Here is a 26,981-nt window from a genome sequence, read left to right as displayed (position 1 = left end):
GTAAAAATGAAGATAATAACGGTCCCTGCCTGGTGGGGTGATTGTAAGGATTAAGTGAATTAATATGTGTCATGCACATAGAATCGTCACTGGTCAAAAAACTAAACAAAACAAAAACCTTGTTAAAATTCTTCCTCAGGGCTTCTCCTCACCTGCCCATTTTTCACAAGCCAAAAGATCATTGAAAGGTCGTCCACTTCTGCTCTCTAACGGACAAAAAGCCCACTGTAAATTGCTACACATTCCCCTAGGTGCCTCAAAGCCCTCAGCCTCAGCCCTAAACGCTAGCCAAGCCGTCTGGTCCTTCCGCCACAAGCCGACCCTCAAGCAGCTCTCCGCCTCCCAGCTCCACCCGCATGAGACTCCGCAGGAGGCCGTAGCAGAGGGGGCGGGACGGGGCGGCGGGGGTGGGCCGGCTCTGTGAGGTCACGGCCGCGCCCCTGCGCCGCGGTTGCCAGGCAGCGCAGCTGGCGTCGTCGTTGCCTGGCGAAGGCGAAGCGCTAACAAAGCCGGGTCCTGCCCCACCTCTCCTGTGCCGCGAGGCTGAGGCAGGTGCCGCCCTTCCCCGCCCAGATTCTGCTGCTTTCCGCCCGCCGAAGGTGCGAGGCGCTGGATCTCTCCGCACACCTCCCTCCTGAGGCCAGGCGCGAGTTGCCGCCCGCTGCCGGATAGCCTCTTTGGGAGCAAGCCTCAGGTAGCCACCCCGAGGGGAAGTGGAGGGAGGGCAGCACCCGGAGCGCCCCGACAGCTGTTCAGGTCCTGCCTGATGGGCCCATCAGGATTCTAAACCCCTCCTGTTCACAGGGCAAGAGGAGGGAACTGTGGTATTTAAGGAAACAGAACCATGGGTGATTACTGCTCTCTGCCCAAACTATGATTTCTACATGCAGGACCGTGATTTGGAAACAAAACAGAATCTGGGATTAGACATCTCCCCCTCCCCCCTCCCCCGACTAGCCAAACCTCTGTTTTTTCGTCTGCAACGTGCATATAAGAATACCTATGAGGGATTGTCAGGAGGACAAATGAACATGACTAGTACTTTATAAACTGCTACCATTCATTCATTTTCCTCCTATATATTGAGTACTGACTGTATTCCAGGCACCTAGCTAGGCACTGGGGATTCTATAGTGAGCAGAAAATGACTGACCCTGCCCTGAAGTTTACAGTCTATTGTGGGGAGGCAGGTGTTAATCCAAGAATCACATAAATAATGTAAAATTAGAACTAGCTGCTGCCAAGGAGAGGTGAGTAAGTGATGCTCTGAGAAGATATAATGGAACCAACAGTCAGAGAGGTCAGGAAAAGCTGATTTGAAACCAGAAGAACCTATGGAAAGGTGAGGAGTGCATCCCAGCAAAGGCAACCACGTATCCAAAATCCATCATCTCCTATTCCAAACCCAAACAAGTACATACAGTTGCCTGGTCCTCTTTTCCAAGAGCTGTTCATAGAAACTGCCTCTGAAATTCTGGTGTCTGCAGCCTTTCATTTAGGTAACTGCAGGCTTTTGTTTACATAACTGAAGCCCTGTTTAGCCCATACTAATAAAACTAAATGAGAAATTCCAGAAACAGATATATATATATTGTATTTGATAAGACCTATATTCTTCAGCACTTAGCACAAAGGTGTTGGCCTGCCATTCCATACTGGGAGGCATGTAGGTTTAACAAAAGAGGAACCTGTTGAATTTTGAGTTGGGGTCGGGGTGGGGCAGGAATGATGGATAATTGAGGAAGGCCTACCATACTGACAGCTTTAAGAATGAAAAAGAACACAAAACATTGGAATCATGGAATGTTAAGGTAGAATGGACCTTTCCCCACTTCTTTTATCTGATGTGAACAAATGGTCCATAATGCCCAAAGGCAAAACGCTGGGCTTCAGTGCTTTTCAACTTAAGGAGTCTATGACTCTAAGTCTCTGTGGTTTAAAAGTGCATGGAAGTCCTGAGTCCCATGGGGATATGGGAGGAGAATTTGACCTGCCCCTACTTCAGTGTTTTCCATCTGTGATCTATGTGCCATCTATGATGCCACCATCTACCCAGTCATCCAAGCTTGAAAAGTGGGGAGTCATCCTAAACTCCTCTCTTCTCATCCATTTCCCCCAGTGGTTACCAAGTCCTCTAGTTCCTGTCTCTCCTATCCCTCCCCATTGCAATTGCTTTTCAAGGCAATGATGCTCTCCAGAGTTGTCTCCAAAAATGCTGCCATCTTCTCCTGACCAGGCTCCCTGTGTGAAGCTTCACTCCACTCCCTTCAGCCTATCTCCACAGCTTTCAGTCAATGTGTGTTTCAGAGTCCAGCAAAGAGAAAATCATATAACAGTTTAACAAAGAAAGTTCAATATAACAAATTTTAAGCATAGTAAGATTGGAGTAGTGGAAGATTAGTTAGCCAGACATAAAAATCTAAAGTATACAGGAATCACAGATATAAGAAGCTATCATTACCCTTGAGATAGATCATCCAAGAAAGAGATGACCTCCCAAGAGTGTGTCTCACAGGGTGTGGCCACAGCTCACTGGATGGCAGAGAAGTTACTGAGGTGCAGGGCAGGCAGAGATCCATTTACTGGGATGCCAGAAAAGCCATTCATGAAAAGATGACTACTGGCTGCATTCTTCAGCAAAGCTTCCCAAGAGAGGCGCCGGGGGAAGCGGCTAGCCACTGGGCACTGCAGCAGTCGGGCAGTTAGGAGATCACGTACTGCAGACGCTGCTGAAGCTGTGCACTGCAGGATCCCAGCACTGGGAACTGCATGCTCCTGGAGCCTAGCAGGAGGATCATATTGGAACCCTTAAGAGAAGCTCCCTCCTCCAGTTTCCCTCCAGCGCCCTCTACTAACAAAGCTTAACATTATGCTATCTGGCAAAGGAGAAATACTTAAAGGACCTAGTTCTGTTTTTGCTGAGAAGGCAGGGCAGGTTGAATTCGGAGCAGAGAGGCAATCAATTGATAAGCAGAGCATCAAGTTAACACCCAAATCTGACTGTGTGACTCTACTGCTTAAAACTTCTAGTGCCTCCCTATTGCCTTTAAGGTAAAGTTCAAAAGCCTTACCATGGTATACCAGATCTTTTATATTCTGGTCTTGGGCTATCTTTCCAGCCTTTGGCTCAACCACTCCCGCTTTATCCACTCTAGCCCTCCACAATTACTGACAGTTCCCTGAATTCTCTATGTTCTCTGACACCTCCACACCTTTGTCTAAAGAATTCCCTTCTTGCTGGTATCAGTACCTGGCACTGTTCTGAGGGCTGGGAATACAGCAATGAACAAACTAGGCTTCCCCAAGTCTCTGTTCAATATAATCACTATTTTAGAAATATTTTCTGACTACCATCTATTGCCTTCAGATGAGTTAGATGCCTCATCTAGGCGTTTCTGTTCTCCTATATAGAGTGCAGAGTTCTTGACACTTACCGCACCCAATTTTAATCACTGATTTTCCTATCAGTTTCTTCCACTAGCCTCTGAGCTCCTGAAGGCAGGATGTGTGACTCATTTATTTCTGTCTCCCAGTCCTCAGTGCTATTCCTGACAGATAACATTTTACTGGATTAATTATTGCTCAGGATCACATAATTAGTCAAAGATAGGCCCAGGACCAGAATCTTGGTCTCCTGTCTCATAGCCACCAGTGCTTCTTCACTGGAGCTTGATCCTCCCTCTGGGACCTATGAGGAACAGCAGCCCTGTGTTTTGTTTTGGAAAAGCCAAGTGCAGTATTAAACATCATCAGGAATGGTAGCAGACACAGGAGAGAAACGTAGCCCTGATCTTTTGTTGAAAACTGTGGTGCATTCACCCCTCAGAGCCCTTGTATATGTTGAATCCCTGGATCATAGGGATGCTGTGATGAAATCAGAAGTAGGGAGGACAAGTACAAGGATGAAGTGATGTGGGGATATTCTAACCCTTCACTGAAGAAATGAATAATTTCATACACTTTAGAATGACAAGGTTAAGGTAGCCCTAGGTTTGTATACCAGGTCCCCAAAATAGGAGATGTGTTGTATATCTTAGGGAGCACAATTAACACAGCAATCTGTCAGTGGTATCTCTGGGCTTGTGGATCATGATATGAACATGGGGGAAATCTTTGAAATAAGAACATGACTAAGTTAACATAAGTCAAAAGAGGTAACTTCACTTTTTAAATAACAAACATATGGAACTCATAAATGTCAAGAGGTGGTACTAGCATGATATATAAGCAATTTGGAGAAATTTGCTAATAACAGAGCCAAAAAGTACTACTCAAAAAAAGGACAAGGTCAGGTAGGACTGCTTTTAGCAATATTGCTGTTGGCATCCAAATGCTGGGTTAACTTGATCCAGGGGTTGGCCCCCGGATAGAAAAAGATCCAGACTTCTGTGAAATAAAGTTGGAGAGGCAAACTAATATGAATAAGATAAATTGTGGAGCACTTGAAAGTCACACAGGGCATCATTTTGATGAGAAAAGAAATGAAAATCCACTAAAGGCTTTTCAGAGTGATGTAACAACGTGAGTGGTTAGGACCTTTTTTCTGGAAAAACTAAGCCTCAATTTCCTGGCATTGGAAAAATGATTATAATAGTAGAACCTACCTACCCACAGATTGCTGTAGGTATTAAATGAGATAAGGAATGTGCATTGGCTTTTAAGCCTGTTTTATGCTGGGCACCCCTTCCATTCTTTGCAACTGTATGGAATATGGTTAAAGAGACAATAATTATATTTTCCAGACAAAAAAATTAGGACATACTCTGACAGATAATTTTTGTTCCACTCCAAGGCGCTAAAAGTGTACTTCTTATGAGGCAAATTGGAATATCCAGGATAATTCATTGACTTATGGAGAAAGTCAGACATAATGTTAGAAACTAGCATTGTCCTAGAGAAAATCCATGGTGTGTAACTGCCTTATTCAGAGACAGGCAGGATGGTATAGTGTAGAAGGAGCAATGAAGGAGACCCGAGTTCTTGACTCAGCTCCAACACAAACTGTTGTGCCAGTCACGTCTCCTCTTTGTACATCAGTTCTCTCATTTGTAAATTGAAGACATTGAACTATATTGGAAGTCAAATTAAGCCCCTTCGTTTTTTGGAAAAAGATGTTCCTTTTTATTTTCCAGGCAAATCTTTTCAAAGTCCATGAGGACTAAAGTGGGGATATGAAAAAGAAGGATGAATAAAAAATGGCCATGATATATCAGACTAATGCAATTGAGAGAGTAAAAGAAGTTCATCTTGGATGTTTTTATGGGAAAGGGGAACTCCAGAGTAGGTAGCTGGTGGATATGACATAGTATGGTTGAAAGTTTACAATTGGAGATTCAGGAGTCATCAGCATAGAGCTCTCGTTAAAGCCACAAAAAAGGCCTCTACTTCCAGCAGAATACAGCAGCTTGCAGCAGCTCAAGCCTCCCACTGCAATGAATTTTAAAATCTAGAAAAATTATTTTTAAAGCTATTGTAAGTGCACCAGAGAGCTTCAGAAGTGATGAATACTAGATTAATTACAATTCCAGGAGGGTGCTGAGCCCTTCCAAGATGAGCTGAAGGTCATAAGTCGTTTTCTTTACCAACTTTGGATGTGGACTCAGGATTGTGCTTGGCCCTTGCAGACAGATTTTACTGGAGGAAAGAGAAACCAACAAGGCTTTTGGCAGTCAAACAGCACTGGCATGACAGATTAGAAATTTGAGGCACCCCAACACACTTTAGTTTTTACATAACATCTGACATACAATTTAAAAAATCCTAGACATGCAAAGAAGCAGGAAAATGTGTCTAGTAATCCAGAGGGAAAATAGGAGACCCACAGGTAGATTCAACCACTGGAGTTATCAGACATTGACTAAAATAACCTGAAATGATATGTCCAGGAAAATCAAGGGAAAGATGCATAAATGGAGAATTTGAACACAGATGTATAAAAATACCAGATATTCTAGAACTCAAAATATAATATCTGAAATAAAGCATTCACTGAATGGATTTAACAGCAGCCTGGATAGCAGAAGACATGGTTAGTAAACTCAAAGGTCTACAGAAAATATCCAAACTGAATCACAGATGGAAAAAAATGGAAAAAACAGAGTATATGACTTGAAATAGATATAATTAGAGTCCCAGAAGGTAAGAGCACAGTGAGCACTTGGAGAGGTAATGCTCAAGGACCTTTCAAAACTGATAAAAGATATCAACTCATAGATTCACAGATCCAAGAAGCTCAGCAAACTCCAACCAGGAACACCTGGGCAAATCAATCAAACTACTGAAAATCAAAGATAAAGAGAAAATCATAAAAACAGCCAGAGGAGAAAGGCACATTGCCTCCAAAGGAGCAACATAAAGACATCTAGCTTATTTTTAACAAAGTATGGAGATCAAGAGATAATGAGATTACATACTTAAAATGCTGAAAGGAAAAGTTGCTAACCTAGAAATTCTATACTCAGTGAATGTCCTTTAAAAAAAGGAAGGCATTTAGTAGACAAAATTATCAGTGTATTTTTAAGCTGTTTACAAAAGACACCAAACAACTTAATGGAAAAGTTTAGGAAAAAGTGTATAATCTTGCAAAAATTAAAAAAAAAAATACTGGCAGACAAAGTTGACTTTAAGACAAATAAAACATAAAGTGAGGTATTTCATAATGATAAAGGTTAAATTCAGTAGGAGGTTTTAAAAAACCCTTAATATTTATGCACCTAATAATGGGGATTGAAAATTTATCAAGCAATAACTGATGGAACTGAAAGAAGAAATAGACAAAACCATCTCATAGATGGGAGATTTTAAACACACTTCTCTCAGTTACTGATAGAATAAGCAGGCAAAAAAAGGTAAATAAGGATACAGAATATTTGAACTCCTTGATTAAACCTCTTGACATATATAGAATGTTACACCCAACAACTGTGGAGCAAACATTCTTTTCTGGTGCACATGGAACATTTACCAAAATTCTTAAAAACAAATTATTTGAGAAAAAAAAAAGTATAGACTAGAAAACACAAACATTCAGGGACTGAGCCTTAGGCAATACCTCTAAAAAGTGATAGCGGAGACAAAGGTGAGCAACAGAAACGAACAAGGAAGAGCACAGAGGTGGGACAAGAAAGACGCCGTACAACCGCTATCCAGTGGAGCGAGGCGGTTCATCAGAGAGGGGTCAGCTTCTCAAACGCAATACAGAAGCCCAGAAGAATAAGTGCTGTGGGGGAAACCACTAGATTTAGCAGTCAGGGAGACATTGGTGATATTTATACCTGTGAAGGCAGTTTCAAAACCATAATAATCAGGGTGGAAGCCTTATAAGAAGGATTAAAGGAGCAGGGGTCATGGAGAGGAAAAGGAATCAGCCCGTAACACACTTGGGAAGTCTGACAGTGAAAAGGAGAATTAGACCATTGGGAGAGAGAGTAAAGTACAAATAAACAAAAATTTTTTTCCAAAGGGAAGGCCAGACAGTGCCTATTTGATACAAGAGAAGGTGCCAGGGAGGTGGCAAAGATGAAACTTTCTAGAGGGTGTAGAAGGTCAAATGCTGGTTCCTCGGGCCTTGGACAAGGCAAGAGCTCAGAGCTCAAGCAGTAGAGGGGAAAATATGAGGTCAAAGAGGTAGACTGAAGTGGCAGAGGAAGGCATGTGAATTCATTCTGACACCCTTCATCTCACTCAGGTAGGAAATTCCTCTACTGAGAGTGAGGACAGCACTCAAGTGGGATGCAGGCTTGAGGGGAAAGTTATTCACTGGAGATTAAATAAGAAATAGAAATGTGTTCCTGGGGGATGACATAGATCAGTGAAGAAGCAGGCGTGAAGGAGCTAGAGAGTAGAAGCAATGCAAGGCTGGATGGAGTGTGCTGCACTGAATGATGCTGTAAAGATTACTTTTGTGATGTTATTGTTTTATAAAATAATAGAATGAGGCCTGAAGAACAACCTGGGTCCAAATGTGATTGCCAATTAGATTAAGCCTAACTTGATAGAAGGCCAGTTTTCTCATTCTTTCAAACTCTCAGCTGATCTCAATCTTGGAATTACATGACCAACTTAAAATTTGTTCACGCTTTGTTGTAAGTGCCAGAAATCTTAAAGAACCCCCTCCCTCTACCAACCCCAGAAAGCAACTTCAGTCCTCAACAGGGAATCACAGCTCCTACTCATGAACCTCATACACATAAACAAAGTTACACTGCCTTATCTTGCTGCCTCAGTAAGGGAGTTGCTGCCAGTATTAGTGAGATGTTGCTGTTTCATTCTCTTGGCTTCTGTTTTCTTTAGAAAATACCATATGCCTTCAGCCTGTGCGACACTCTGTGAACTCTATTTCTCTGCAATCAAAAAAGTGTATCTGCTTTTCTCATTGGTCTCAAACTTCCTGCTGGCTTCTAATCAATACTTTATTTAAGTAATTTAAATTAGAAGCTACTTTTCCCTTAACAACCAGTATTTTTACAGTTTACTTTCTAATTACATTCTTTTAAAATTACAGAAATTATTATATATATATAAATTATATGAATCTCAGATTTTACTGGAAATTGATTTCGGTACTCAGCAGAATCTCTTCTATAACACATTATCCTAAAACACTGAAACAAACAAAACTTACAAGTTTTTCAACAGAAGTATTTGGATTTCGACTTTACAGCAAAGCTTCCCACCTCTTTTCATGTCCTGACACACAGAAATATTTGTAAAGATTTGTAAAGCACATCAGGCACACTGTAGGGTTTGGGGAGGTCTATATGGAGCTTATGAAAACTTCAGTATAGTTTTATCACATAATTGCAATAAAAAGTTAAATACAGAGTGAGAGTGAAGATAGTAAATTTTACTTTGAATAAAACTTTCAAAATAATTTTTTTAACTTTTCAAAGAGAAATAAAGCTCACTTTCTGATCATTATTTTGCTTTATATCATGCAGGTCCTGATCAAAAATTTTTAATGCTGTTCTCTTCAAATTCTTATAGTTACCATCAGTGAGAAAGTTTGCCTCGCAGATGGGTCTCAGCAAATGTCAAAATGGTATTAATTAATTTTTCTCCAATTGACAGAAACTCTTTTCTCATTATTAACCAGGATTTGAATAATTTCATTTCTTCATCTTTGGTTGAAATTCTTATGATAATGTGAATGGATTTCTAATGCACTTGAACTTTTTCATATCATGTATTTCCAAAGAACGTGACACCTAACAGATGTTTTTCTACTAGTCTTACTTAGGGTTGAAGTTAGAATATTAGTTAAACTGCCCCACTGAACTACTTCTAACCTCACATTTCCTTTGAATCTATGAGCATTGTTGGTATACTTTATTATATTCTCACACATTCATTGTGATTTTGATTGGATTCATTCTGGTGCTTGAAAATGTTAAGTAAGCCAAATTTCTGAAGACAGTAAACTCTCCTCAACAACTGCAATGAGGATCATTGACATTTTTCAATTCCTCTTTTTGCTCCTAATCTTCAGGGGAGAAAAAAGCTTTTTCTTTGATAGGTGACTTAGTAGGAAACAGCAGACTGTCTCTTCACGTAAAGCTGAAACCAGACGGAACTATAGCAGCCTGGATTTTATTAGTAACATCCTTTAATATGGAATTCACATCTACAGGCAAGAGCTCTATGTGAACAAAGCAATGTCTTATTGCATCGCAGGTGTTCAGAACATGGAGAACAGATATGATGTAAAGCCTTCCCACCTTCCTGTCATCACAGCTTTCCCACCAGTACAGAAACCGCTGTGCTTGCATAATCCAGAAAATCTTGTTTGTTTTAAAGTATTTGGTTACTACCCCAAATACCTCTTCCTGAGTAGTTTGTTTTGGTACTTTCTGGCAAATCAATATTCCGCCAAGCCTTCCTCTCCAGGGATTCTATCTAGTGCTATTAACTGAATACTGTTATTAGCATCTGTAGATTCAGTGCCCTGCAAGGAAACACTTTGATTAATTGGTCTTGTGGAGACTGTCAACAATGAATCTTCTAATAGTAATTTTCCATTTTTATATTTTCCTTGTTTCATTTTGTCCCAAACTTGGTCATTTCCCAGGGAGGTTGATAAAATGAGTGATTCTGTAATTGTAGCAGACATTTTGGCCTTAATTCTCAATTATGTCACCTTTTAATTAGTCTCTTGAACCCAATCTGACATAAACTATTATTGTAGTTGAAAATACTGTTATTAAGCAATTTCATTTAAAAAAAGTAGTTTTCAAAGTGTGGTTTCAGGGACTTCTAAGGATCCTTGAGAATTGGGGGAGTAAAAATCCATGAAGTTAAAACTATTTTTGTAATAATACTGAGACACTATATGTCTTTCTCACTCCTCTTCTTATGAGTATACAGTGGAGTGTTTGAGAAACTACATCATGTGTGATATCACAACAGATTGAATGCAAAGCAGATATGAGAATCTAGGTACCTTCTATTAAATAAGACATTAAAAGATCTGCAAAAAATGTAAAACAATGCCATGCTTGTCATTAAGGATTTTTTTAATCTCTGGAAACTATAGTTGTTTTTTTTTAATAAAAATTTGTTACCTGTATTAACATACAAAGGATTTACTTTTATTTTAAAATAAAAACATTTAATTTCTAAAATAAATATTGCTAGATATAACCAACATTAACAAAAGCTCTTTCGGGTCCTCAAGAACCTTTAGGAATTTACAGGGGCACTGAGATCAAACCTTAAAGAATTACTCTCTTAAGAGAGTATCTGTATAATACAGATATCTTCTATTAAGGCGCTGGCATAATTTACCTGGCACCGCTTTTTTCATTTGATAACTTTTCCATGAAAATAAGACATTTAGGCAGATATTTAGGTAAAGAAAATTATCAGGGCAAACAAATCCAAATTTGAAATACTTCTCACTTTATTACCTAATAAGTGACTTAAATTTATATTTTTTGGCTACTGTATATGTCTGTGAATATCTAAACAGTATTAAACTATAATTAAATATTAATATTTAATTTAAAATTGTACTTTATAGTTGGAAAAGAAATCATACTTAAGGAAAAGGGAGGGTATAGCTCAGTGGTAGAATGCATGCTTAGCACACATGAGGTCCTGGGTTCAATCCCCAGTATTGCTGCTTAAAAAATGTATAAACCTAAATAGCTCCCCCAACCAAAAAATAAAACATTTAAGGAGATTATAGGCCTTTATTACTACAACAAGTCAATTTTCAAAGAAAATAAGGTTGTCCATTTTCTTAAGAATATTTTTAAATAAATCACAAAACTTTTGAAAAATTAAGCTTTTTGATAAGGGGAAATTCTAGAAATGTTACCAGTTAATTTAACAATTAAAATGCTAAATTTTCCACAAAATATAAATATTATTTATACTCAAGTATAGTTAAAATATTTTGAAAAATATTTTTATAAGCTATTAAAGGCTTACAGTCCTTTTACTGAACCAATTAAATTATTTTCCACTATTATTTGCTTTTAGAAGCAAACATATATTTTATTTCTTTAAACAAATAATGTCATAAAATTCCATTAAGAATAAGATTTTGGATATTACATCAAATGCCAAAAATAAATAAATGTATAAATCAAGTCAATTTTTTTAAATGGACAAAGTCAATTATGTTTTATTAATGGCAACTGATGATGATGATGATGATGATGATAATGATGAAAATATATGCCTTCTTTTTAGGGAGGAAATAATTTTAAAAATAAGAGCAAATTGAATCAAAGGAAGAACTAAGTATTTGAAACACATATGCACAAAAGACTGTCACTGACAATAAATACATTGTGATTAAAACAATAATCATACTTATAGAGATGGGTTTAACATGTGGTTAAAGGGGGAATTTCTATACTAGCATCTCTTGGCAGGTGCTCTGCACAAAACCTTAAGCACAAAAACAATAATTACAGAAATCTGGAAGTTTACCGACTGAGTAAAACAGTATCCAAATATAATTTCAACTGTTATTAACTTGTGAATGGTTGTAAATTTTGTATCACTATGAAAAGTTTACAATCATCAATCTCCCTCGAGGCACACCTGTAGCCCATTCTGCCATGATCACTTGCGAGCAGCTCAGCTTTAGAGATCTATAAAAGGCAAAATGGGATGAAATGGTAAAATGTGTACTACAGATAATATTTGGTGATACTCAAGTTTTGCAGGAAGGCCTATGGCATAGAATGGACTCAAGATGAAACTTGAGGTGGGGGGTGTGCAGGGTTTGAATAGATGGAGAGGAAGAGGGAGGGAGGGCACCTCAAGTAAGCCAGCCAGACTTAGCAACATACTGAGGAAAAGAAAACAGCAGGACAGAGCACTGCTAACAATGAATGACAAAGTGTTAGGCTTTGAATGTATAATTTCCTGGAAAGTGGCCAGAGTAGACTATGTTTTAGAAATCTGTGTTGGTAAATACTAGTAAAATTATATGGATAAATCATGGGGAACCTTGAAAGTCAGTTTATGATGATCATTTTGCGAGCAGGGCTCTCTGACCTATTCACAGCAGTACAGAAGAGAGATCTGGACACACTGGGCAGAAGAGACCAGAGAAAGACCCGAGACAGCGAGGAGAGCAACTAGGAGGCTGCACAAATAGGTGATGAGGGGCTGAACCAGAGTGAAAGAAGTGGAAGTAGAGAGGAAGGGATGAGTTGGAGACACATGGCAAAAGAAATATCAATGGGATTGAGCGGCAGATTCAACAGATTAAAAAGACTAGATGGCTCCAGGGCTTTGAGGCAAAATGACTCAGAAAATGGTGGCATTATGCTGAGAAACAAATCTGGAGAGGAGACTTGGTTGGAAGATGGAGAATGAGTTTTAGTGGAGATGTGCCGGAGCCATTAGAGGATGTGAGCGCTCCGAGAATACAGAATGCTCGAGGCTGAGCTTTGGGAAGATTACTAGTCTTGCTTAGCAGGAGGAAGGGGGAATAAGAGTTATGGACACAGTGCTGAGGAAAATAGAAAAACAAGAATGGTGCATGTCATCAAAAGAAGAGAAAGCCTTTCTCTTTATGGCTCACTTTATATAGTTTGATAATCTCTAGTTCCATCCATGTTGCTGCAAATGACGTTATTTCATTCTTTCTTATGGCTGAGGAGTATTCCATTGTGTGTGTATACACCATATCTTTATCTAATCGTCTGTCAGTGGACATTTAGGTTGCTTCCATGCCTTGGCTATTGTAAATACTGCTGCTGTGAACATTGGGGTGCATGTATCTTTTCAAGTTACAGTTTTCTCTGGAAATATGCCCAGATGTGGGATTGCTGGATCGTAACAAATCAAACAAACAAACAAACAAAGCCTCAAGAAAGAAAGGACAATCAAGTTTAACAGGCCATTTCTGGCCTTAGACTCTGTATGTTCAAATCCTGCCTGTCACTTATTAGTTACATGTCATTTCAAAGGTTTTATCCTCTTTCTTAGTTTCATCATCTGTAAAATGGTGATAATAAAACTTACCTCAGGGATATTTTGTGGATTAAGTGAAAAAATGCATACAGAATACTTAGCACAGTATCTGGTGCAGATAAGAAGTTAACAGATGTAACTGATGACTTTTAAGGGGCCAAAGGAATGATGAGCAGAAAAAGTGGCAAGAGGTTAAAGAAGGACTGAGCATTGAGAAAAGACACTGTGTATGAAGAACTTACTAGAGATTCTTTGCCCAAAAATGAAGAGAGATCACAGAATAGTGACGTGATCTCCTCACTGAGGCAATGAGGTGAAGGCTTTGCTTAGGTTTGCTCTGTACGAACAAAGGGTTATTGTTATTGTTGTCCTGGAAACCTATTTAATTAGAGCTGGGCCATCTTTCCATTTACATGAGGCCACTTGAGCCTTCAATAGAAATCAAACAATTGTACAACTAAAAGGTCCTGTCAAAATTTTTGCAGTCAGTAAAATGGTGCAGCCTCTGTGGAAAACAACAGTATGGTGGTTTCTCAAAAAATTAAAATTAGAATTGCTATCTGATCCAGAAACCCCACTTCTAGGCATATACCCCAAAGCACTGAAAGCAGGGACTGGGAACAGATATTTGTACACCCATGTTCATAGCAGCATTATTCACAATAGCCAAAAAGTGGAAACAACTCAAATGTTCACCAAAAGATGAATGTATAAACAAAGTGTGGTCTATGCATACAATGGAATATTATTCAGCCTTAAAAAGAAAATAAATTATGACCCATACTGCAACATGGATGAACCTTGAGGATATTATGCTAAGTGAAAAAAAACAGACTCAAAAGGACAAATATTGTCTGATTTCACTTATATGAGGTACCTAGAATAATCACATTCATGGAGACAGAGGACAGAATGGTGGTTTCCAGGCTGGGGAGAGGTGAATGGGAGTTTTTGTTTAATGGGTGCAGTTTCAATTTGGGAGGATGAAAAAGTTCTGAGATGGATGGTGGTGACAGTTGCACAACAATGTGAAAGTTAATACCACTGAACTTAAAAATAGTTAAAGTGGTCAATTTTATGTTATGTATATGATATGAATAAAATAAGTCACTGCCCTTTGCTAGATAAAATGAAAAGTTATCAGAAACAACTTGTAGCAGTAACTCTTTTTAAATAATGAAATACATCATGCATACAAATAAAATGCATAGTGTATATTTAGGCATAAAAATAATTAAACAAACATGTAGGCATCCACCATCCAGCTTGAAACATAGAACATTACTAATAGCTTTGGGACTCCTGTTCCATCTCCCTGATACCCCTCTTCCTCCCCATCAAGGATAACAGCTGTTCTGAATTAGTATTTATCATCCCTTGTTCTCTTGTTCTTTCTTACAATATTGTGCCTTATTTACGTGACCTAAATAATATATTGCTTTTTCCACTCAGTATCGTGAGATTTACCCATGTTGGTGTCTGTAGCATTCTCATCGAGACCTGCGCTCTCTTCCCAGTAAATTGAGGCTTTTATGACTATGCAGTGACCCTTTTTATTCCTAACAATGCATTTTGCCTTAAAGTCTCTTCTGTCTGGTATTAACACGTCTTTTGTTTATCTGACTATTTATCCATATATCCTATTACCTTCAGTCTTCTGTGTTCTTGTGTCTTTTCAGATATGCCTACAGCTGGATATTTTAAAAATCCAGTCTGCTAATTTCTGTATCTTTAACTGGAACATTTAAGACCTTCTCTTTTTATTGTGATTACTGTTATATACGGACTCTTCTCTATCTGTTACTTATACACTTTTCCTATGCTTCCCCCCGCCCCTCCCATCTTGCTTTTGGATCAAACAAGTTGTTTTGTGTTGTTTTTCATTCCTTTTCTCCTTTTTACTGGTTAGTTGGTTTTATTACTTCTGTATTAATTACCTTTGAAATTTTGCTATGCATACTTGACTTTTTACAAAGTCTAAATTTAGTATCTTTATATTCATCTTTCTCTAAATAAAAGAACATAAAGTAAAAGATAATGGAGTACCAACAAACTGAGACCATTTAATTTCTTGTCTTGGGATTTCCCAACGAGGCTGATGGTATAAATTTAAAACTTAGATCTATCTTGTGGCTACAAATTCTTGGGAAACTATTTCTCCCCCAACAAGAAGCAGCAAGGAAGACAGATCTCTGTGCTGCTTCCCTCTGTCAGTAGGCAGATATTTTCAGTCCCACCGTTTCACACTTAGAGTATGTGGGCCTTGATGGGTTTCAGGTTTAGTGGGTAAGAGAATCCTTCAGTTCAGTTACTTTTTCACTCCTTGCCAGCCCATTTACCTCGAAGCTTCAAATTCCTGGTGTTTACATTGGCCCTGAAGTCAGCCTTAGTTTCTGCATTTGCTTTCCACCCTGGTTTCTGCTTCACTCACTTTCTTGTAAGCCCAGCAAAGCAATTTGAAAGGTATGTTTGCTGAGATTTGTCTCGCATCCAGGTATTTTGAAGATGTAAGGCTTTTCAGACTATCTAATCTCTCTTTTTCTATTAAAAGCAGATGAAGTCTTTCACTCTGTTTATTTGTGCATTGTGTTGTATGCTTTCTATGGATCTACATGTTTTGCTGCAATTTGTCCTGGAACTTTTTGAGCAAGATATATGTTTTCTCTTTTACAATTAAAGTGGATGAGTACATGCAAATGTAAAGAGAGATGTTAATCAAGTGGCTGTTTAATGATTATTTTTATTTGGAAATACATAACCTAATGTCAAATAATAGAGGATTCATAGAGTAAATTTTGCTATGACTCTTACTGAGCCAATAAGAGTTGTGTGATATGGAAGATGATCATGTTATGATGTTAAGTAGATAAGCTGTTTTGTATGACCCCATTTTTATTTGTAGAAATATATATTTACATTGGAAAAATTGTGGAAGGTGACAACTAATATTTCAGGGTGATATCACTAGGGGTACTTTTGCTTACTTCTTTTTTTTTTCTTCCTTTTTTTATAACACCACTCAATTTTATTTATTATTATTATTTTTGGTGGGAGGAGGTAATTAGGTTTATTTATTTATTTTTAAATGGAGGTACTACGGATTGAACCCAGGACCTCGTCCATGCTAGGCAAGCAATCTACCACTGAGCTATATCTTTCTAGCTTCTTATTTCTTGTTGATCTCTACTTTTTAAATGAATAGGTAGTAGTGTGCGTTTTTTTAACGTAAATGACAATTACAACAACAAAACCCAAGGATTAGTAAAACACTTTCTAACCTTAGAGTTCTGTAACAATATATCTGTCTTGTGGCATAGTGAACTCCCCAATATTGAGAGTGTCAAACAGACTGGGTGACTTCATGTCCAGGATTCCTGTCATTTTATGATTCAAAAATTTCCGTTTTATTTATTTCCCCTGCCAACAGGTGAATCAATCAATGCCTCAAACAGATAAGCAAATATGCATTCCCCCGGAGCTGCCGGAATTGCTGAAGCAATTTACCAAAGCTGCCATTCGGACCCAGCCGCAGGATCTCATCCAGTGGGCCGCAGAGTACGTACTCCTTTCTCACTTCCAGCCCCTGGTCCCCACTGGAGGTAGAAGTGCTGGGGTGGAGGAGGGAAGGTCTTGGAAAACTGTGAGGAGGTTGTCATGGCTGCAGCCTGGGAGTCGGGGCTGATTAGCATAATCTTTGTGTTGTTCAGCTCTTGCATTGCTTTGGTACTTTAAAATCCACACATTAAATACAGCAAATTGGGCGAGGGTGGATGCTGTCCCCTAATTGAACCATACAGCAGCAGGACGCCAGGGCAATAGGCAGAGTATCCTGGGGCAATCAGCAAGAGTTAGATTACCACATCCTATCAGCACAAGCACACCCCACCCCGTCCCAGAATCCCCACCCCTACCCCGGTCCCACTGGAAAGGAGGGTTTAAGAGTACCCCCAGTTTAGCCTGCCTTTCCCTGGTGTAAACCAGGGCCTCATTCTCAGGCCTCACCACTAGATGGCAGCAGTGCACCTGGGGGAACGATGCGAGGAGCCTGCGGGGCGGACTGTGTGGGATTAGTTCAGGCAGGTTCACTCCTGGGTTTACTCCTTTAATGTGACACCTTCCTCTAATGCTGTTAAAACTCATTCTTGCGCCCAGCCAGAGACACTTCGTATCTTGTCTTTGTATCTTTGTCTTTCCTTGAGTGTTTCTTTGAACTGATTTGTTCCTTCAACACAAGGATGTCCACACCGGTACAGGTTGCATTCTGGAGAAAGGAGGCAAGAGTGATGAGGCAGTTGGAGTATCCGCCTGGCTGCAAACAGTGTGCCTCAAACACAGGTGTCCTCTGAGTGTCCGAGAGACTGCTCAACGGAAGGAGCTTACACAATAGGTGCTGGCCGGGATTGAAACAGTTTCACACTGAAAGCCTCCCAGCTATGAAATTGCTTCTTAAGACAAAAGTGCCTGCTTGAACCTGGGGAACTGAGGCTTGGGGCAGGAGTTGGGGGCTGACCTGACCTCCCAGACCATTTTCAGGCTTTTCTTTTTTTAACTGTTTGGGGATGACCTCCTTACTAGCGCTTCAGAGGGAGAGAGGGGTGGGGAGTAAGAGACTACTGAGCACAGCTGGTTCGTTGCGGGAAGGGAGAATCCTCCACATGAGGTTGGGTAGATGCACTGATTGAGCAGGTGGTGGGTAAAAGGTGTGGACGCCTTTGAGAAGGCGCACAATCTGAGAGGAGCCTCAGAGTCTCCCGGCCAGGGCACTCATGCTCCTGGGCTGGGCTAGGATGAAGCTTTTACAAATGGAAGGAAAAATAAGCCAGTGGTGCTCATTAAAAAAAAAAAAAAAAAAAGGACACAAATGGGGTTACTTTGCCTGGTAATGAACCCTGTTTAGTTTTCCATTCTAAATTTTATGTATTACCTCTAAGACTGAACTTTACTGTCAGAAGACTAATTTCTTTTGGCACACCTAGACACGTTGTTTTATACTATACAATAGTTTAAAATCCCATTTTATTGTTGCACTGCTGCTTTATAGCAAGAAAAACGACATTTCTTGGTATTGTCCCTGACATTTATGGGAGAAAACATTCCACTGTTGTAGCCTGCTTGCTCCCATATTGTATCATGTGCTATAAATGTTTTAGGTATCCGTGAAGAATCAGTTTGTAGTTTAACTACAGTAAAAAAGCAGAGCATGACCTAAGAGCATTCTCCATCTATTCAGACACGAAAAGCCCTTGTCAGATGGTTTTATGTGACTTACAAACCTGCAGCAGTTTTAGAGGTGAAACTCCACAACATATTTCCAAGACAAGATGTCTATTTAATTCATCACAAGCAAAACTATCCCTGCATATGTGCTGTCCATGTGGAAACCACCTACCAGGCATCAGCAGGACATAAACTAATCTGTCTTGTGGTGGGTATGTGTGACCACACAATTTGAATAACAATGGGATTGCTCGCTGCAAACAAAGCTAAATAACCACAGAGGACTAAATCCATGACTACAACCAGCTCTACTGAAAATTCTAAAGATGTTGCTGCTGACAGTCACTCTCTACCTAGGCAGTCAGTTCTGCCAAGTGAGTGCCATGTGTCTCTCGTCCCTCCCATTTACATCACCCAAGTCTGGTGCTATGCCTGGAGCCCACACCCACCCCAACACTGACCTGTCTGCAGAGATTGCTCACACAAATTGGTAGAGGTGGCCTGAAAGTATTTCTTCTGCCCTCTCTGCTGATGACCTCCAAGAGGTGCCTGGAAGTTGCTTTGGTCCTGGTAGCTGTAGCTCTGCGTTGCGTGGGGGCTTAGAGACAGTCAATGGTTTGCTCCATCATTGTATGGCTCGACCCTAAAATAGGTTGTATAAAATTCCCTGTGTATTCTTTTTATACTACCTGGATCTGGAGAAATTAATACAAAGTAAGAGAGAGGCAGAGGCTGCGATCCAGCGGTAGTCAGTTACAAGACTTCTGATGTCAGTTACAAGACTTCTGATGGAGGCAGGCCTTTCCATACAGCATCAGTGCCCCAGGTGTCAACTGAGTATGTCTATTTCCTGCTGCAGGCAGCCCCTTCCATCATATGTCAATCCTGAAACATGGCTCAGTGTTTTTCCACACTGCACCAAAATGAAGTCCACTACACAAAGCACTGATGGGCAGGCAGATGTTAAGGAAATTTTTGAGGGGAGAGAGTGGAGAATTTCACTGAACATACCCCATGTAAGTTCGTCTCAAACCCTTCTTTGGCTTGTCTTCACACCTGAGCCTCCCTTAGTGCCCTGCCAACCTTCTCTCCCCTCCCGTGAAGCTCCACGTCTCACTGCCTCCAGCTGAAATGCTTCCTGGCTCATCCCAGAGCACCTTCAACTCCTCCCCTTTCTTATGTAAGTCATTTTAGTTCTCTTCCAACTTCTCTTTCCAATCTTACATACCCCTACCACTACCCAATACCAACTTTATGTAGACAGCCATTGTACCAAGCACAAAGATTTTTGTGTTTAAAAAAAAAGATCCTCCAGGTACTAGGAGTCTTCCTTCATAAAAGAGAGTAAGGAATTTAAAGTAACAATGGTTTTCTCTCTCCTAATATACATATACATAATATACATATTGTTCATATATACATATATAATACATATATATCTCAATATATATATGCCTATATGCGTGTGTGTCTCTGCATGTGCATGCACACACATGCATAAAACACTTAGGAAGGAATGACTAAAAAAAATTTAAAAAACCAAAAAACAGACCCAATATGCTTCAGGGAATTCCATATCAAACTTTTGTTGGTTATTCCTCATCCTTAAAGAAGAACAAATCTTTTTATTTCCTAAACTGTCTCTGTACCTTAAGTGTAAAGTAACATATTCAAGCTTTTCCTGTACTAAAAAATGAACTAAAAACAGTGTCTGGCACAAAGAAGCCACTTAATGTTCTTTCCCTCACCCCCTCCCTGAAAAAAGAGAGAGGGGACTCTCAAAGCAGCCAAAGGCCGCTGGAGTATAGCTGCTCTCCCCACCTCCAAGTTTTTCTCTTGTAGGTACTTCGGGGCTATGTCCCGTGGAGAGATTCCTCCAATCAGAGAGCGGTCTGAGCGAGTGGCTTTGTCTAACTGGGCCGAGCTTACACCGGAGCTGTTAAAGATCCTGCATTCTCGGGTAGGCACCATCCTACAGCGCAAAGGGGCGTGCAGGATGACGTCAGGGTTGGTGGGTTCAGACAAAAGTCCCCTTGCTCATCACCTGGTCACTCAGCATTGTCTAAAAAGTCACTAAACCAAGCACCGAGAGGAAATCTTCCCTTGGGGAAACAGGAATGATGGTGAAATAGGCTGTAAGCTGAGTTGTCAGTCGAGTCATTCCAGGTTGCCCTGAAGCTGGCAGAGTGTCCAGGGGTTCAAGGCAATGTGAGTCCCTTCTCTTCAGAAAGTGCAGGTCCACATCCCTGGCTAGTGTCACCCTTACTCATCAGGACCATATATGATGCCCATCACAGTTTGGGGAGGAGCATATTGTAGTTCCACAGTCATCCTAGGTGCAGACACAGCCTAGCTTTTAGGCAAAATTCTGGTTCTCTCCACAGCCACATCATCCTGGGAGCTGCCCCACAAATGGATGAGGAGGGTCTGTCTTGAGAAAGCTTGCAGTTTAGCCAAATCCCAAGAAATATGGCTTAGCACAACCATACCCGATTTTAGGTTCCAGGACCAAGGGGTTTGGGGGTGATTTAGGACTGACTCAGACAACTAACTGCCTTGGTCCTGGAGGCTCAGCACTTCACGGGAATCAAGAGGACCAGGGAAGGTGTGGCACTTACGGCTTTCTGGCCAACAGCTGGCCGTTAGTGCCCTTCTCCTTTTGACCACCAGCACCTTGTGCAGTGGACATGGCAGATATCCGAGATACCTGGGACCAAGCAACTTTAGGCATCCTGAGTATAGACCCCATATAATTCCTGGGAAAGCAGGAGGGATGCATGTGAGGTCTAGAGCAAAGAACTCAGTGGAGTCTAGATGAAGAAATTTAACATCTAGCTCTAGTTTCACCACTAACTCGTGGTCAGACAAGTCCTCTGCCCTTTGGCTTCATTTTTAGGCTGTCCTATTTGCCTTCTAGGGACAACCTAGGGTTAAACAGCATATAATAAAAGCATCAGAAAAAAATTAAAATGTAATATACATGTATGTATTCCCCATAACTCTGACATCTGAAGTTTAAAATGATTAAATTATATCTTAGAATTTTCTTCATCAGGCTGAATATTTCTCCACCCTTGCCAAGAGAACTGCCAGAGACCCCATTTACCTCCAACACTCTCCCTCACTGCCTGCTGTGTGCTGGGAAAACAGGGCCATTGTCCTGGCAGGCGTTTCTCAGGGCCTTCTCTCGTCCTGTCCCTCATCCCGTTTTGTGTTTGTCCCCTGCCCTGCAGGTTGCTGGCAGACTGATCATCCATACAGATGAGCTGGCCCAGATGTGGAAGGTGCTGAATCTCCCAACCGATCTGTTTAATAGTGTGATGAATGTGGGCCGCTTTACTGAGGAGATTGAGTGGCTGAAGTTTCTAGCCCTTGCTTGCAGCTCTCTTGGAGTTGTAAGTTAGCTCTAATGCTTTGTGTTAAGGGGAAATCTCTCGGGGCCTGGAAGGGCAGTACATCTATCTCTTCCCACAGTCAACTCTGCGGGGCTGATGGGGAGCCCACCTCCTCTTGTTGACTTCCTCACCTCTCTGAATTAAGGTCGTTTCTCTGCTCATCAGCCAGAAGCAGGAATTAGGAGGAGAGAGGGGAAAACTGTCATCAAACTCTGGGGAGAGGTTGACTAAAATGCAGCTTTTGGATTATTTATGAATTTCAGCCATTGCACTCAGATTTATTTCCATCACCACTCTGCTTCCTCCATTCATATTCCTAAAGATCACTAGGAGCCAGCTGTAGAAGAAGACTGACTTAGACTCGGGTTCCAGACACCTAAAAGATATGTCAATAGAGACTCTGAAGAAGATTTTCATCCTTATAGAAAACTACTATTTGATAAGCATAACTGGATACAAGAATCAGAGATAAGAGAGCAGGAAAGGAGGAAGCTATTTCCAGACTCAGAGTCATGACATCACTAGGGATGCAGAATGCTCATACAAATTCATGCCTTTTCCAAATTTGACGTGATTTACAATTGGAAAAGCCATTTTCCTGTTTTCTTTAAAAGATACTGCAGAAAGAAAAAGATACTGCAACCAGTACACATGCATATTTAAAAGGTATCATCTTATATGTGGACTCACTCTTATTAAACAGTTATAATAACTTAAATGAAAAGGAATCAAAAAATGATTTTTTAAAAATCTCTGAAGTACATACACGTTTAAAAGTTAATGAGAAAATGATTACCTCTGTCAAAACTAAATGGTACGGAAAAGGTAGTTTGAATCACTCAGTAGATCTAAACACAATCTTGTTCTTTCTTCTCCAGTATCTTGGGAATGCATATTTGACACTTTGGTTCATGAGAAAGGTTACCAGGAATATTGTAGTCCAGCTTTTCCCATGGATTCTGCTCAACTCTCACTGCGATGATTTCTTTAGAGAGGAGGAGGAGAGGCCATTCATGGGGTTTTCCCTTCTCTGCTGTCCTTTCTAGCACTATCATATAATGAATAAATTACTCTCTGCAGCAGAGGCAGATGAGTTGCCAATCAGCACTATTACACCTCTGTGGAAATAGCCCCAATGTTTGGGAAAAATCACAGAGGGAAAACAAAAAATCGACATACTTCATTACATTCTCATAGGATCACAAGTGTATTCACACCACGTTCAGAGACATTCAGGGGGTAGTGAGGGATGTACTTTCTCTGTAGTTAATTCTGATCTTCCCAATCTACCCTACCCATGAAGGGTGGTGTAAGAAAATAAGTAGATCCAACCCAACCCAGGAATTTCCATCTGCTGAAGTAACTGAAAACAGTTTTAAGGTAAACTGCTCAGTCTCTCAGATTTCTCCTCACCACTCCTCTCTTCAAGGTGGTGGCTGAGTGTACAAGGCGGGGTGGTGCTGGGACTGCAGAGCAGCTGAGGGGAGGGTTTCCAACATCCCTGATCCTTCCCAGCACTTCCGCTCTCCATGGAAACACTCATCTGTGTGGTCGCCAGCTGTGCAGCTTAAGCCTTTGGTTTCTTCCCTTTCACAGCACGAGAGTCCCTCACCAGCTCACCTCTGTTCTCACTGGTGTTCGGGGCCTCCTTAAGTCTCTCCCAGGTGGCCCTCACCTGCTCCCTGCCTTTGGTGCTCTGCGTCACAGCCCCTCAGCACATTGGAGATGTCTGAGTCCTCTCCTTGTCCACATACCTCCCTGTAACCAAAGTGACTTCGGAAAACCAAATTCCAACCCTCCTTCCGCAGCTGCTAGGTTTACTTTGCTACAGCTGCCACCCAAATTGGGGAGGGGAAACCATGAGGTGAATTCTATCTTTCTACCTCCCTGCTTCAGGAGGTTGGATTAGATGGTCCATGAGGCCTTTTGATCTTGAAACATTCTAACATTCCATTTCACCTTCTCTGCTTCCACTGAGACACCCTCAGGCCTGACTCTGGGTAACAGTGGACCCTGCCAATTCTGAGAGGTGTCTGATTCTGCCCCTTGTCATCCCTATGTCAAAGAACACCGAGGTGAAGTCAGCCTGAAGGTCTAGTCCACAAACAAAGGGTGCTCTGTGAATCCAGGAACCATCCTGTTGTATCTATTTGCTTCTGGTTGGACTATTGCTGGGAACTTAAATGTGGGGGTGGTCAGGGTGTCACCATCTGGAGGAGGTTACATTCCTGTTAATCCACATATCCTGAAAGCAAGCCCCGAAATCCCCAACTTGCTTTGTCAACTCACCAGCCAGCCATAAGCTCTGTGCCATTTAGAAAATCCAGTCCCCTCCTTATAGAAGAATCTAAGGCAGGAATTTTAGGAAGCAGGTGTATTTACTCCACTTTGTGCTCTTTGAATCTACCCACGTGATTCAAAATGCTACAGCACGCAGACCTGTGTCCTCTTCCCTTTCAGCCCTCCCTCCTCTAGCATGACTACTCCACCTCCTGTTCCACCGAGACCAATTATATACAGAAGAGATCGTGTAATTGTGCTCACGAGAAGGAAGGGCATATTTTGTTAGCAGATAGTTCACTTTCTAAGCCTTTCACCTCTGAGTTTGAAAATGAGGCTTGTAAGATGCTTAAAGGCTATCTCTATGGAGTGGATTCCCAGCTGACCAAAAAATCTTGTGTAGCAGAATGCAGATCCTCTGTTTACTTTAGATTTATTTAAGTTTATCAAAAAGCTCCACTCTGGAGAATTCTCATCCAATTCATCCGTTTATTAAATCTTTTAAAACATTTAAAAACCTTATGAGGGCAATAGAATCTGAAGGTTTGTTATTTGAATGATCAATAAAAAATATTTGAGGTAGAAAGCACCTTTATTGGTTTGCTAGGGGTACCATAACAAGTACCACAGACTGGGTGGCTTCAACCACAGCAATTTGTCTTCTCACAGTTTCGGAGGCTGAAAATCTGAGCTCAGTGTGTCTGAGGCCTCCCTCATTGGCTGGTAAATGGCTGTCATCTCCCTCTTTCTTCATATGGTTGTCCCCATGTGTCTGGTATCTTTCTGTCTGTCTCTCTCTCATATCTTAATCTCTTCTTATAAGGACACCAGATCTATTGGATTAGGGCTCACTCTAATGACTTTATTTTAACTTAATTAGCTCTTTAAAGGCCTCATTTCCAAATACCATCACATTCTGAGGCTTTAGGGAATGGGCTTCAACATATGAATTTTGAGCGGACATAATTCAGCCCATAACAGCACCCCTGTATGGATGAGACTGTAGGAAGAGGACCACAGAACAAAGGCAACAGGGCAGTAGGGGTTTTTTAGAAGCAGAGAGGATGAGCTATAGATGGAAATTACGAGGTTCAGTGCACACATGCTTGCAAACCTACCCAAAACCACTGTCATGCTGCCCTCTCATGTACATGCCCTCCCATCCTCACTGACAACCTCTTACCAGCCTCCTGTGTGCCCAGCCTCCCACCCTCACCCATGGAAGTGCCTGGCACACTGCCTCATCCAGTGCTTCCCAACGACTTGCAGGAGAAGACTCTAAAGGCCAAGAGAGAGTAAATGAAAGTGGTCCCCTCCCCTCCTGTGGCATTATTCCAAGAGTCTCATTAGAGTATATAAGCGAGACCAATCACCTTGCCCTTTAGAGAGAAAACTGGAGCTCAATAAGAAGAAATTCTAATTGTGTAGAATGTAAAACCAAATTCCTTTCCTTTAGTGAGGTTATTCTGATTAAAGTAATAAATGTCTTAAAGCATTCAACAGTTTATAAACTTAATTCCTTGAGAGTATCCCTCCAACCAAGAAAGGAAAGGAAAAAGAAAGACATCCAGTAGATACTCAATATTTTGAGATCGAATTAAATGACACTTGGGCACAAAAATATTCAAGCTTTCCCGAGTATAATATCTTATGATGTAATACTTCATTTTACTAGAGGAAAATTTTTGTTTTCTTTGTTGTATCTGAACTGATGTTAGGAATTTCATTTGGAAGAGTGACTTTCTCCTCATTCAATCTTATGACTTTATAGACCATTGCCAAAACTCTGAAGATAGTGTGTGAAGTGTTATCGTCTGACCACGATGGTGGCCCTGCCCGGATCCCTTTCAGCACCTTCCAGTTCCTCTATACGTATATTGCCGAAGTGGACGGGGAGATCTCTGCTTCACATGTCAGTCGGATGCTGAGCTACATTGAACAGGAAGTGTGAGTAAACTTTTACCAACTGGAGGGGAACACAAATTTAGCAGGCCAAGATATACTGAGGTTACTGTATTTTACTGCTCTGGGAACAGAGAAATATTGTGAAGAACATGAAGATCTGAAAGGGAAGGGGAAACCGAAGAGAAAGAATGGTAGAGGACAGTGATTCTTGGTGTGCTACCCAGACCAGCACCTGGGAACGAGGCAGAAATGTAACTTCTCAGGCTTCCGCCTGAGCCCATCAAATCAGAAACTCTGGAGGCTGGGCCAGGCATGTGTGTCTCAGCAAGCGCTCCAGGTGACTCTGACCCATGCTCAGGTTTGACCAGTGTGGTAGGAGGGGAGGAGGAGGAACAGGCAGTCAAGAAGTCAGAGAAAAAGAGTGATGAGGGCAGGAGCCACAGAAGAATTAATTTGGAGTGAGAGAGTTGTTTATATAGTGTCTTTCTTAAGACGAATTGTTAAATGAACTAACCCCCCAATATATATCTTTTTTTCCCCAAACAGAATTGGTCCTGATGGTTTAATCAAGGTGAATGACTTTACCCAAAACCCCAGGGTTCGGCTGGAGTAAAAGCACAATTTTGGCAATTTTAAAGGAAGATACAGAGATGATTGTGCTTCAGAATGACTGAACCCCATACACCATCCAATGTCAATTTTCTTGTGTAACGGGTACACACTAATAAACAATTAGGCAAACATATGAAA

General features: G+C 40.9%; 1 protein-coding gene across 1 annotated transcript; it reads left to right on the top strand.

Moving 5' to 3' along the window:
* Positions 1–456: 456 nt before the first annotated feature.
* Positions 457–26,981, top strand: ROPN1 (rhophilin associated tail protein 1). The gene is made up of 6 exons (XM_006189848.2): positions 457–694; positions 16,862–16,989; positions 20,494–20,611; positions 21,885–22,046; positions 26,098–26,273; positions 26,778–26,981. Exons 2-6 carry the CDS (start codon positions 16,874–16,876, stop codon positions 26,842–26,844), a joined length of 639 nt encoding a protein of 212 aa, XP_006189910.1. The 5' UTR covers positions 457–694; positions 16,862–16,873; the 3' UTR covers positions 26,845–26,981.

Source organism: Camelus ferus, chromosome 1 (genome assembly GCF_009834535.1).
Source record: "Camelus ferus isolate YT-003-E chromosome 1, BCGSAC_Cfer_1.0, whole genome shotgun sequence".
NCBI classification, from domain to species: Eukaryota; Metazoa; Chordata; class Mammalia; order Artiodactyla; family Camelidae; genus Camelus; species Camelus ferus.
Note: the sequence above shows the minus strand (reverse complement) of the source record. Positions and strands in the feature narration are given on the sequence as shown.

Coding starts and splice junctions, on each gene's coding strand:
- ROPN1 (XM_006189848.2), top strand. CDS start 16,874: ATGCCTCAAACAGATAAGCAAATATGCATTCCCCCGGAGCTGCCGGAA. Junction 16,990..20,493: donor CTCATCCAGTGGGCCGCAGA/GTACGTACTCCT, acceptor TTTCTCTTGTAG/GTACTTCGGGGCTATGTCCC. Junction 22,047..26,097: donor CTTGCAGCTCTCTTGGAGTT/GTAAGTTAGCTC, acceptor ATGACTTTATAG/ACCATTGCCAAAACTCTGAA.